Source organism: Anguilla anguilla, chromosome 11 (genome assembly GCF_013347855.1).
Source record: "Anguilla anguilla isolate fAngAng1 chromosome 11, fAngAng1.pri, whole genome shotgun sequence".
NCBI lineage: Eukaryota > Metazoa > Chordata > Actinopteri > Anguilliformes > Anguillidae > Anguilla > Anguilla anguilla.
The window spans coordinates 17,524,071-17,537,336 of record NC_049211.1 but is presented as its reverse complement, the minus strand read 5'-3'; the positions used below and the strand labels follow the sequence as shown (position 1 = coordinate 17,537,336).

Genomic DNA, 13,266 nt, shown 5'->3' with positions numbered 1-13,266 from the left:
CTCAAGTTCAGCGCTTACTGTCCACACACACACACACACACACCCTTATGAGATACAGAGAGAACTGGGTCAGAATCTAGGGAAAAGTGGAAAAGTCTGTGGTTGTAATCTGTAGAAATGAGGGGGAGGGTACTCTAAGTGTTGAAAACCCAAGCTAATGTATCATAAGTGGTTTTATTGTTACCTCAGCACATTCTGTGTTTCTCCACTGCGGTAGAAAACACAGAACAATCAACCTTTCCCCTTTTGCTCTAGTTCTGGGATTCTCCCTATCTTATAATGAGATCACATTAAGAGCAGTTTAATTTTTTTTTTTTTTACCACATCTGGGTGAAATTGGTGTTTCAGTTGTTTTAAAATGAAGTATGTATTAAATATGTATTAAATACATATTTTTTTCAATTACTTTAAAATAATAATTGTTTGAAATTCAGTGTTTTCAAATATATATTTTTTTGTTTCAGGGATTTATTTCAGAACGAACATTTATGAAAAACAAAAAAGCACAAGATTGCGTCTTTACTTTTTCAAAACATTTATGTAACCTTTTCCCTCATTTAAATTCACAAGTATTTTTTGTAAAGCCACTTTAGCCATGCTAAACTTCAAACGCATCAGGGTTTCAAAGAGGCTGTCTGAGAGTGAGTAGCACCAGCAGCTGCGGAGTGAAAGCATTGAATATGTAAAACAGGTCTTGCTTAGCAGCAGTGAAACAACACTTTACAGCATTGTATTTACATCTAAATGCATCTTAAAGATTATTTTAAATAAAAATAGTTTAGATGGTGGCATTTGATTTAGGCCTGGTGCTTAAACAGTTGCAAGTTTATTATTTTTGGTGTTGTGCACCCAAGAGTATTCTGTCTGAAAACACAATATTCTTTTCCCCATCATTAGTTCAGACATCTTATTTATGTCTGCACTGCTCTCTCCCAGGGTGCACCATAACTCAGAGAGCTTGTGTCCTGGGATATGGGCTCTCTCATAGAGGCCTAGCTGTTTGTTTTTCCATTTTTGGAGATGGTGTGAAGTTTATGTGTCCCTCTGACTGTGTGCATGTCATGCAGATGTGCTCAGACTATGAGAGGAGTCTCGTCCAGCCCATCTATGAGAACGATGCCCTCGGACCGCGAGCCCTGCCCGAGACACACCCTCTACTGCAGGACTGGCAGGTGGGTACGGCTGACGCTTCCTTTCTCACCCAAAATTCTGGTACCTTTCAAAGAAGACATGGGACAGTTCACCATTAGTCAAGTGCAGGAGAGAGATTGCAGTTACGGTTATAACAGACTTAAGGGCCATTTAAGTCTTTAGCACTCTAACTCTAGTTTGAGTTTATGTGTAAAACTTACTAATCCTATTTTATAGTTTCCTTGGTACTGATAACAAACGACTGGACAGTATCAGTGGGATTTGGTGAATTTTCTAACCAGATAACAATTTACTGGGAATGCTGAACATTCCTTGCCTTGTAAAGTATATTTACCATTTCAGTATTAGAAGTTTGTCTTATCTAAAAGGGGGAGGTTGTAGATTGTACATTTTGTCAAATCCCCATCCTCTGAGCCAATCATGTCCTCGTATTTTAAAGAGGGTCCCCACTGTTGTTTCTCAGGCTGTTAATCAGTGGAATCTGTCTGCATTTGATTAAGTGGTCTGTGATAAAAAGGTCTTTAGAGACACCGCTTTAAGGTCCCAGTATATAAATCCATAAATACAATGTGCATTTATCTTCATCTACTAATCTGCCCTCTTTTTGTCTCTTTAAAACAACATAAGGCTAGTTAGATTAGCAGTCCTGGAGGATGCCCTTATTGTTAAATATAAGATAAACTTTTGGCAATATATAGTAGTCAACATTTAGGTTACTCTAAATTACCATTTTATTAACATAATAGTAATGATTATATCAGGATATGTGGTTAATATGAAGGTTCATTATCAGTTAGATGGACTCCAGTCAGAAAGGCATTGCTCCAAATGTCTCTTAAGATAAAGGTTTTACAGACTGCCACATTGGCATAGAACTGCCTCACGGTCTAATCACATTTCCATTATTGTAACATTACAGACTGGTTATCTGAAGCAACTGCTGTTTTACCTCATTCATCACCTGTCCAGGCTGCTTGTGTCCCATGATGGGGTGTCCTCATTGTGTCAGATAGGTGTGCCATGACTTTAGTTCTTCAGCGTACTGTGTCCTGCCTACAGCCTTCCAGCACTGCCAAGCCCAACATGGAGGAAGGGATTGCCCTGTTTTCAACACTGCTCAACAATAAGCACTTCCTCATCACCTTCGTCCATGCTCTGGAGCAGCAGAAGGATTTTGCCGTTCGGGACAGGTGATCTACACTGATCTGCATGGTTTTGATTTAAAAGATTCCAGGCGTGGCTGTCAGCTTTTGCATACTATGTCACTGTGATCTTTTTTTAGTGAAAAGCCAAATAGGACTTAGCCAGGCTATATTTGGGTAAACCGTGATTTCCTCCCCTTTACATGTATAGAGGCTTTATGTATTTAGGCTTTTGATCAATGGGGTTAACTTTTCATCCTAATTATGAATGCCAAGTCATATTTGTGCACTCACTCCCTCTCCAAGGTGTCCTCCAGAAGTTCTGGAGTGTGGGTATTAGGAGAGTAGTAGAAGTAGGATAGTCCTCCCTAGTTCAGTCTGCAGTCCTGTAGCTGAGGTACACAGCTGTTGCACCAGAGGGTTGCATCTGTTGCACAGCTGGGGTAGGCAGACTGCAGGTACTGTGAGACAGCTAATTGAAACACTCCCTATCAAAGGTGTTGCTATAACCAAATGTGCGTCATCTTTTGGCTCTCCTGGCTGCAGTCAGTACTGACATTTTCAGGATTTGATTCAGACCATGGGGTGCTTCATTGTGCCAAAGACCTCAGATGGACACCCCACTTAGGAGGACATTAGATGGGCATGAGAGAAAAGCTTAAGTTACAATTGACATAATGATAAATTAAATGCTTTCTGGTCTTTAAACAATCTGCTTGGTCAGTTTATTCACTTCATACTGCATAGTAGACAAATACAACTCTCACAATGCATAGTGACTTTTATCTGCCCTGGTATGAAAGGACCCTTTGTCCACTCCCTCCCACCCGTCCATAGCCACTATCTGATTTGTCATCAATAGATGCAGTGTTTTTGATAAAACGTGGTCAAGACGACTGCCCTTCTATGTGTGTGTGTGTGCGTGTGTGCTTGTGTGTGTGTGTGTGTGTGTGTGTGCGTGTGTGTGTTTGTGTGTGGGTGTGTGTGTGTGTGCGCGTGTGTGTGTGCACGGATGTCTGTGTAGGATTGTGTGTGTGTGTCTCTATTTGTTTGACCCAGTATGTGTCCTGTTCTCTCCTCAGGTGTAGTCTGGCTTCCTTGCTCACCATTGCACTGCATGGCAAGCTGGAATACTATACCAGCATCATGAAAGACCTGCTAGTGGACCTCATCGATGCCTCCGCCTCTAAGAACCCCAAACTGATGCTCCGCCGCACTGAATCTGTGGTGGAGAAAATGCTGACCAACTGGATGTCCATCTGCATGTACAGCTACCTCAAGGCAAGTCCAGATATCCAACAGGGAGTCGCTGAGGTTATGCGCTTGCTCCAGGTCACTGTGGTTAACATCTTGCTGTTGTTTTGTTCTGGGGGATGGATTATGTCTTGCCATTGCCGTGCCATCTGTGCAGGAAAACAGTAGCTGAAGTCTTTTCCTCTCTGTGCCCTTCCTCCAGGAGACAGTGGGTGAACCGTTCTTCCTGCTGCTCTGTGCCATCAAACAGCAGATCAACAAGGGCTCCATTGATGCCATCACTGGCAAGGCCCGTTACACTTTGAATGAGGAGTGGTTGCTGAGGGAAAACATAGAGGCCAAGCCCCAGGTGAGAGAGAGGCCCTGAGCAGACTCTGATGTCACTTCCTGCTGAACAGCCTTACCATGGTAACAGAGCCAGATAATCCTCTTCTTTGAATTGGCACAATAATCACCTCCAGTTTAATCTGGCCTGAATTACCATGTGATACAGTGATGAGGGTTTGCCCTGAAAGCAGTAATTACTGCATCAGAATAGTCTAGCAAATAAATGAATGATAGAAAACAAAGGATGATAATGGGTGTTTGCTTTAGGAAATCTTCTCATGTTGCCTTTATATCACTAGTGTAACTGAAATGTTTAGAGACTGAAACTGAGGTGTGCCTGAGACACTGACGTTGTCTCTGTCTGTTGGGGTCAGAACATCAACGTGTCATTCCAAGGCTGTGGGATGGACTCCCTGATGGTGCGCGTGATGAACACAGATACCATCTGCCAGGTCAAGGAGAAGATCCTGGAGGCCTTCTATAAGAATTTGCCTTTCTCACAGTGGCCCCGGGCTGAGGATGTGGACCTGGGTAAGGAATTGTGTGCACTCCAGACCAATCTCATGGCTCATAGCTGTACCACATCCCAATCGTAAGCCTGATAACAATACCACAGTAAGTCCCATAACTAAAGCATTTAGCCAAATTACAGTATATTCCCTATTGTCGCAGCACAACTTAGTCTCAAATGCTATGGTGCAACACAGCCCAATGACATGCCCCATAGTCACCACATGGATCAGTAACACTGCATTTAGCCCTGTCTGGGCCCAGTCTACAGGCTGCTCATGACTTAGCTATTATTTGGAGAAAGCCAAGAAGAGAATTCATAAAAATCTTAACCTGAACACAAGGCAAACACATGCCAAGCAGATAATTCTTTTGAGGCTGGCAGATGACTGATTGGTTTATGCAGCCATACACATTCCCCTCGGGGTACGTTTTCCAAGGAAGAACTGTGGGTGCCCTTGACGCAATATTACACTGTGTGCATTCCCACTCCCCACCTACTGCAGAGTTGTTTTCCTCCGGTGGCAACAGCCAAATTCTTCGGGACTTGGACAACTCCTCAGTCATGGAGGACGGCAGGAAGAAGCTCAACACGGTCTTCCACTACAAGGTGAACACCCTCTGTCACGTGCGCGTACACTTGCAACGGCATACTTCCCTTCCTTTGTTCTGCCATACGTCTGCTGCTTTCATGGCTGGCTTGCTGTAGAGGGGGTGAGATCATGGTGATGAGGATGCCATGGCATGCCTGTGCGGTTGTGAGCCGGAGGCTGACACTTTGTGTGGTATGCGCAAACAGATGAGGTGAGATCCGTGACCTGGGGTTCCTGAGCACTCTGTGTAGTTTTAGGAGTGCCACGGGGAGCAAGCTGTGAAATCAATGGAGCGTGCGCGGCCTCGGCTCGCTGGAAATGCTGTTCAATCCATTTCATCCTGTGTTGACTTTATTGAGCGCCCCCCAGCTGTCACACATATGATCTGTTGTCCAACCTCCGAACTGTCCCTCCCCCTTCCAGATTCCTGAGGAAGCCTCCCTGGCCATGAGCCTGAAGGACAAGCGTGAAAACACTTTGGGAAGAGGTATATACTCTTTAAATACCCTTTTTTCATTTCCTCTGTTCTGCTCAATGTCTTTCTAAATTCATTTATTTTCTCAGACTGTGAGGTGTATTATTGCTCATAACATGTGGTTTTCAACTGTTCTTTACAGCATATGTCTGTAGGTAAAAACATTAAGTAAGCCTAGAGTATATTTTCTTATGAGGGAGTATGCACCCTTTATACCTATATCTTTTGTTTGTTTTTTTTAAGTTGAATTTTCTCTTGAATCTTGTGTCTTTTTTAGTTCAGCATAAATTCCCTTCCAAAAAAAGTAGTTCTAACATGGAGGTCTCCCCTCCTTATTCTGGTATCTCTTGATATGTGCCTCAGGGGGCCACCTTTTATTCATTTGAAATGAACACTAATAGAGAAATAAACACAACACTCAGCCACTGGGTTATTAAATTGACTTCAAAAACTTCATTAAAGAAGATGAACATCAGCAGTGGAATTGCATGTATGTTCTGGTCCATAGGGAATGCTAGAAAGGAAAAAAAATCACATGAAATGGAAAATTATAATTGCAGTAAGAGATTACCTTTGCAATGTAAACAGAATAGAGGAGATAGGGAGGATCTGCATTACTCAACAAAAACAATGTGGAGCTTTAAAGGTTCAGCATTCCTGTTAGGGGCTTATTTCTCATTCATGCCAAGCCAAATGCGGTGCATTACAAAGAGCACATTAATCTTGTTCTTCGTGCCATAATACGAAACAGCTTGAGTTTATGGCTCTGGCTCCAGGATCAAATCTGAAAATCTAGCAGGGGGATGAACGGCACCTGCCTGCCAAACAGACATATTGTAATAAATGTGCTGTCGATGTGAGGTTTGTTTAGACCACCACCAGCGAACAGGCTTGGGCAACCCCCTCCCCATCGCTTATAATGACCGTGCAGCATTACAAACCCATCCGCCTGGCTCCAGCAACAATTATCTGTCACTACGTCACTGTCTCTCCTGGCCCAACATGATTGATAGTCTGACTGCATTTGACTGATGGCCTTTTTTGGTGTATTTCACTCAACAGTTAAGGATCTGGACACAGAAAAGTATGTTCACTTGGTAAGTATTCCCATTTGTATACACACATGCACACACAAACATTCACACACAGACACACACGTGCACACATATGCTCGCACACACACACACACAGACACACGCTCACACACGGACAGATGCCAGAGGGCGCAATGAGGCAGTTTGTCTGTGATTCATTGGATGGGCATTTTTATGTCTGGAAGGTGTCTGGTGGCAGTGGCAGCCAATGTGTGGGTTATTTCTGCTTGTAGAAGTAAATGGGGATATAATCATTTGAGCTGTGAGTGAGGTAAAATGAGGTTGCAACAAAAAAGGAAGTTAAGCTTTTTAACATGCTGTGCTTTTTAGAGATGAGTCATTCATTTCTGTTAACGACTCATTTCACCAAGTGCTGCCATATCAAGTAGGCTTAAGCCATTGTGCTTGATTTTAGTCTCCAAATGAAATCCTGAGCTTAGCTCTTTGGCATCATCAGCACTTGTCCCTGGATATACATGCAATAGAAGAGTATAATTTTTTTAATTGAAGGTTGGAGGTACCTTTCCTAAATTTGGGATGTTACTAATGAGAGTGGGTCTAGGGTCTTTGTCCAACCAAGATGGTAAGAGTTCGCAAACTTAAATTAAATTCATTGATATTGTTTTGCTTTTGCATCTTATTACAATGTGTATCTGTTACACATATATTGGTAATGTGTACATTACAGTACTATTAGAAAGAAATGAGCAGCATACAGTAACTAAATTGGGAAACAAACCTTAAAGTTTATGTTTATTAATACAAACACAATACAAATCAGTGATATGTTTCCAGAGGCTGTACACATGAACTGATTTATTTTATAGAATTTATTCACAATTCAGCATTAATATCACTTTTTATATTGTACCAGTACTTCTTAACTTGATTGCAGTGGTTTCATGCACCATAAGAAATCTTTCCATCCAAATGACATTAAACCTATACTGTTTTTTTTAGTTTAGTTCTTTTTTTTTTTTTTAGAAATAATCAATATGTGTCAATAATTATATACACACATACAGTTGGATGCATAACTTCACTATAAAAACTGCTTTAGAGTTATATGACGTGCATTGTCTTGCTTTCAACCACAAAACCCCAAAATGTCCCTATGCCTCCTTTTATGAAGCTAGCAGGTCATCAAAGATGTTTGCAAATGTCTAAAATATTCTTCACACACAAAAAATATCTGAAACAACATTAAAACCTCATAAAGTGAACTGTTTGTTTACAATGCCATGGTAGGTGTGCAGGTTTTTTGTATGGGAAGCAGTATACATAAAAGAAATGAAGAGATATAATGGTAATGCAGGATTACTCATATCTCAACTTTTTTGGATATGAGTAAACTGCAGACGGAAAGGAGGGAGGGCCTGTTGGCTTACTGAGAACTTAAAAAGTATTTCCCGCTGGACCGGACAGGTCAGGACGCTGAATGCAGTGTTTTTTCTGATGATGACATAAAACACCAGCTGAAATCCAGTCTGTGTCCTGTGACCTCTCCAGGTCCTTCCTCATGATGAGCTCAATGAGACTAAGAGGTCCCACAGACAGAGCCACCGGAAAAAGGTCCTACCTGAGATCTACCTGACCCGACTCCTTTCCACAAAGGTATGCAGCATCTGCCTTAACTTTGCAATCCCTCCTCCTCAAACTTTGTGATACCGCAGCAAGTCTGAGTTGGTCTGGACCCTGGTTCTGCATTTTCTGCTTCTCCAGGGTACGCTGCAGAAGTTCCTGGATGATCTATTCCAGGCCATTTTGAGCATCCCTCCAGAGAAACCACCACTGGCTATCAAATACTTTTTTGACTTTCTGGAGGAGCAGGCCGACAAGAGGGGCATTACAGACCCTGACACCCTGCACATTTGGAAGACTAACAGGTGAGAGGAACCACATGGTACATTCAATACCGTACAGAAGACCCAAGGCATACAGTCTAATAGACTGAAACCAGATATGGGCTACATCACTGCCTATAGACACAACAATGCAGGCATTACTCATGGTTGTATTTGCTAGGAGTGGGCAATACACAACAAGATAGCCTTTGAAGGTGGTTATTTTAAGACTGCCGCTGTTGAGATGTTTGACTGCGACTGTGGCCTGCTTTGTCTCTGCACAGCTTGCCTCTGCGCTTCTGGGTGAACATTCTGAAGAATCCTCAGTTTGTGTTCGACATCGATAAGACGGACCACATGGATGCGTGTCTGTCCGTTATTGCTCAGGCCTTCATCGATGCCTGCTCCATCTCTGACCTCCAGCTTGGAAAGGTGAGTCCTTCCTACTTCCACAGACCTGCGTGCTTCTCTAGCATAGCATGCCATACCAAAGCCAGGCCACTGCCAGTGCAGTGCAGGCTTCAGAGCAATCGGGCTCACAAATCAGTCAATAACAAAGGCATCCTGACCTTCAAGACACAACTTCCATGTCAGCACCTCCCTTAGGAAATGAACTCCTGAAACAAAGCTCACCCCTCATCAGAGCTGAATTTACACTTATGTTGTGCTGCTAGCTGAGCTCTCCTGTATTTAAAATCTTGTCCTCATTGGCCTATCATGGAAAAGGACTTTGTTTTTTCTTCTGGCTCTGTGGCAATGGCTCTCGTCTTCTCTTGGGGACACGTAGCTTTAGTATCAGTAGTTGTGGGGGGTGAAGGAGGAAGTGCCTTTCTGACCATTTCCACGCAGGAAGCATTGTTATCTCAAGGCCTGCAGACGGTCAGGGTGGGGGCAAGGTTACACAGCAGATGGAGGGAATCTGCAGGAAGTCACCCTGTGGACAGGAAGGAAAGGCTGGTTTATCAAGAGGACCACTGAGGAGCTGGAGAACACACACACACGCACACACACACACACACACACACACACACCTATCAACATCTGTCAACCTGCTTCCCAGGAGAAGAGTCTACTTTGGGAAGTGCAGTCAGAAAATGGAATTAATGAGACAGGGAAGGTGATATTTCCTGACAAATCTTTCAGTCAGTAGAAATATGAAATATGTTGTATTTCCAAACATTACTTCTTTGATTGAAAATCTTTTTTAATACTGCCAGAACATGGGGGATTGTTTACTCTGGAAATGTTTGTGTTTTCTCTGGAGTAAAAAACTATTTTGGTGATGCAGCAAATGGAAATTCTTGTGTCCTGCATTTCCATGTGCTAAGTAGGTGTGGTTTTATTAAAGGTATGGCGAGGTTTCCCAGTAGAAAATAAAGTAGTTCTATTAATAAAATTAAATACAGTAAATAAAATAGAGGATCTTGCACAGTGAGCACTCTGGCAAAACGGTTTATGCTAAATGGCAGTAAATTGTAGTAACCTAAAAGTAATCTACCATATTATTTTTATTAGCATAACAATAGTCATAATGGTAGCATTGATCAAATCTGTAGTGCTGTAATACATATGGTGCAAAAAGCAACATTCATAACCAGCATGTCAAACAAAATCCACAACAATGGATAAAACTGCAATACTATAAGATTCTATTTTCTTATTTTTTGCATTTAATTATGGACTGTAAACAAGAAATGTGGCTCTATTTAGGTTAAACACAACATGAATAACAATAAATGCTTGAAAAAAATGTAATGGTCTTTTATTTATGACTAGGTAACCACTAAATTATATTTACTGTAGGACAGCATATAAACTATTTAAAAATACAGTGATAAGTGCTCACATTTGCCAACTAGTCCCCCATTTATGACCAGAAGAGAAGGCCTGAACTAAAGCAACCACTAACACATCTTTCTTTCAGGATTCTCCCACCAACAAGCTGCTTTATGCCAAGGAAATCCCGGAATACAAAAAGAGGGTGCAGCGCTATTACCTCCAGATCCAGGAGATGGCACCACTGAGCGAGCAGGAAATGAATGCACACCTGGCAGAGGAGTCCAGGGTGAGATAACATCTCAGGATGCTGTCTGGTGATACACAAGTTCATATGACTCAAACAATGTAGGTGTAAAACTGGGCCAAGATGGAACCGTGCTGTGGCTTCAGTGCAAAAATGTTGCATGTGCCTTAGGGGTCCTCAGGCCTGCATTCAATAAACACTTGTTCTCAACTCTGACTAAAAAGAAAGTTATTTTCCTATCAAATACAATTTGGTGGGTTAATCTCGGTTAATCACTGAATTCACCAAATGTGTTTATGGCTGTTCCTTGGGCATTGTTTCATTTGTTTCTTCTGTGGGGATGACTCCAAATGATCTCAGTTTTTATATTGGTACTTTTATTTATTTTTTCTTTGTTTTTGGCACTTTATATTATTTATTTCACATCTTGGTAAAATGTGCAAAGAACAGAGACTGTATTTACTTCAGTGGAACTGCTATGATTTATTTATGTCTCATCTTTTTCCCCCACAGAAATACAGGAATGAATTCAACACAAATTTGGCCCTGACTGAAATCTACCAGTATGCCAAGAAATATCGCAATCAAGTAAGGGAACATCTTTCACTGTGTCAGCATAAACTGGGTGTATCAGCCAACAAGATCTGCGCTCTTTGTCATAGAAGCAGGTTTGGGTTTCACAAAGTAAAATAAGATTTAAATCAAAGTCGGTTGCAGCATAGTAAGGGAGCTTGCAGTCACTGCCATTCTTTAAACTCATTTTTATTATGCTGATCAAAAGCCAATGAATATCAGCTCTCTGTTATTTGGTGACATTGGAAACGTTTTGATTACAAAAATAGAATGTTGTGCTTTAAAAAGATTTTTTTTTCTTCAGTTTTTGACCTTAACCTTAACAGTGAAAGCATTCCTTGAGCTGCACATGCTTTTGCCTGTTTTTTTAATTTAACATTTACTGTTGTCTAAATACTGCCAGACAACATCTCAGCTAAACCTTTGTAAACCATGATTGCATGCTGAATGCACTATGGGGGTTTAGTGTGTGTGAACGGTTGAGCGCTTGTGAAACTGCTCTCATTCTCTCCCTGTCTGTGACTCGTCAGGTGGTGAACGCGCTGGACGCCAACCCCGCCGCCCGTCGCACGCAGCTGCAGCACAAGTTTGAGCAGGTCATCGCCCTCGTGGAAGACAACATTTACGAGTGTAGCAGTGAGGCCTGAGCCCTGGGTTCTGTCAGGCCCCATGTGCCCTGCCCAGGACACCCCTCCCCTGTGTCCTCTGAGCCACCACACCCAGCCCTACCCCTTAGTCCCATATCCAAGAATTCCATCTGTTCTTTGTACATATGATGGGGCAATTACACAAAGACATTTCTCCCATCCAGAACCAGACTGCTTGGACACACTAGGCTTATGGGGCCTGGAACATCAGGAGAGACTAAACCAAAAAAAATACAAAACAAGCGAAAGCTTGCCAGTTCACTGACTCAAGGGAAGGCTCATCTCCCTTTGTCAACTATTTCCTGTTGCTGAGTGTCATTGTGAATCGAACTCCCTTTAGCTTTGCTTCCATCCCATGTGTAAACGTGACTGGAGAAATGACCAAGATTGTGTTTCTTTTTAGGCTATGAATACGACAGGAAAATGGGTGCTTTTCAGAGGTTTGATTTTGCTTTAGTTTTTTTATGCTCCAGATAGGATCTGATAATCTTGGTCCTCTTCACATCCTATTATTATCAGTCCAAAAAAAATAAAACTGCCCAGGTTTCAAGTTCTTGAAAGGGACCAGCAAGCAATGGATGCAATCACACACTGGCCCCTTCAGTGGTGAAGATGAGCCGACAATGCACTGTACTGTAAAATATGTGTTCATAGCAATATTTATAGATCTGTTCTATGTTTTCTATGTTTGTATTGTATGTCCATTAATATGACTATATGAAGTTAGGAGAGCCTGAATAAGACTCCCTGCCCTTCTGGCATCCAGGCCCAGTGCTGTAGGTCTGAGCTGTGGAGAAGGTATAGAGAATTCTTTATTGACTAAAATCTCAACTTTTTTGGATATGAGTAAACTGCAGACGGAAAGGAGGGAGGGCCTGTTGGTTTACTGAGAACTAAAAAAAGAAAGTATTTCCCGCTGGGCCGGACGGGTCAGGACGCTGAACTACTGAGAGTGTGGACTTTAGACAATGTGCCAGGTGTTGAATGCCATGGTGTGTTTAACCAGAGGTGTTGTGCTTTCTGTTTTCTTCTCTTGCCTGGAAAGTGAAAGTTAAAAAAAAGAGAGGAACATGATTAAATAAATGAGCTTTGTTTAAAGATTTTGGTTGTTTTCTTAAACCATTTATTTATTTACACACAGCTTCATTGTGTTTATATTCGCATAGCTTCGCTGTGGCAAAGTTGGTTAAACAGCAACAGTTAAACACTATGGGGCCTATTTTCCTGATAACATAAGCAGAAACACGCCTGGACACAAGTGGAATTGCTAGTTTGTCTCCCGCAAAATAAATATTTGTCGCCTGAGGCAGGTTTTGTAGTTTTGGGGTCTGCATTAAACCTGTTTGCATCAACATGGGTTGGGTACCACAATCCGACGATTAGCAACATTTGGCGCTGCGCAACTTTGACGGTCAATGATGCGTTTACTTTTTAAACCAACCCAGACCAGGTTTAAATGCAAACACTGCCATGTTCTGCTATTTTGCTGGTGTCATGAATGAGCTGCATATGAATACATGAACACATGGACACATGACAAAAACACTAGAAATACTGAGCAGAATGCACAGACAGCTTTCTTTCATTGATGCTTTTGGCAGGGCTTGGTCGAGGATTGAGCCCGAACCTTTG

The 13,266-nt window shown here is 42.0% G+C and overlaps 1 protein-coding gene across 1 annotated transcript in view; it reads left to right on the top strand.

Moving 5' to 3' along the window:
• plxnd1 (plexin D1) overlaps positions 1-12,735 on the top strand; it is a 47,900-nt gene extending 35,165 nt beyond the window's left edge. Inside the window, exons 23-36 of the mRNA XM_035382396.1 lie at positions 1,068-1,172; positions 2,212-2,342; positions 3,377-3,575; positions 3,751-3,897; positions 4,250-4,406; positions 4,892-4,995; positions 5,402-5,465; positions 6,516-6,550; positions 8,057-8,161; positions 8,270-8,433; positions 8,676-8,823; positions 10,316-10,456; positions 10,928-11,002; positions 11,518-12,735. Coding sequence (XP_035238287.1) covers positions 1,068-1,172; positions 2,212-2,342; positions 3,377-3,575; positions 3,751-3,897; positions 4,250-4,406; positions 4,892-4,995; positions 5,402-5,465; positions 6,516-6,550; positions 8,057-8,161; positions 8,270-8,433; positions 8,676-8,823; positions 10,316-10,456; positions 10,928-11,002; positions 11,518-11,634 — 1,692 coding nt within the window. The 3' untranslated portion in view covers positions 11,635-12,735. The remainder of the gene's footprint in view (positions 1-1,067; positions 1,173-2,211; positions 2,343-3,376; positions 3,576-3,750; positions 3,898-4,249; positions 4,407-4,891; positions 4,996-5,401; positions 5,466-6,515; positions 6,551-8,056; positions 8,162-8,269; positions 8,434-8,675; positions 8,824-10,315; positions 10,457-10,927; positions 11,003-11,517) is intronic.
• Positions 12,736-13,266: the final 531 nt, after the last annotated feature.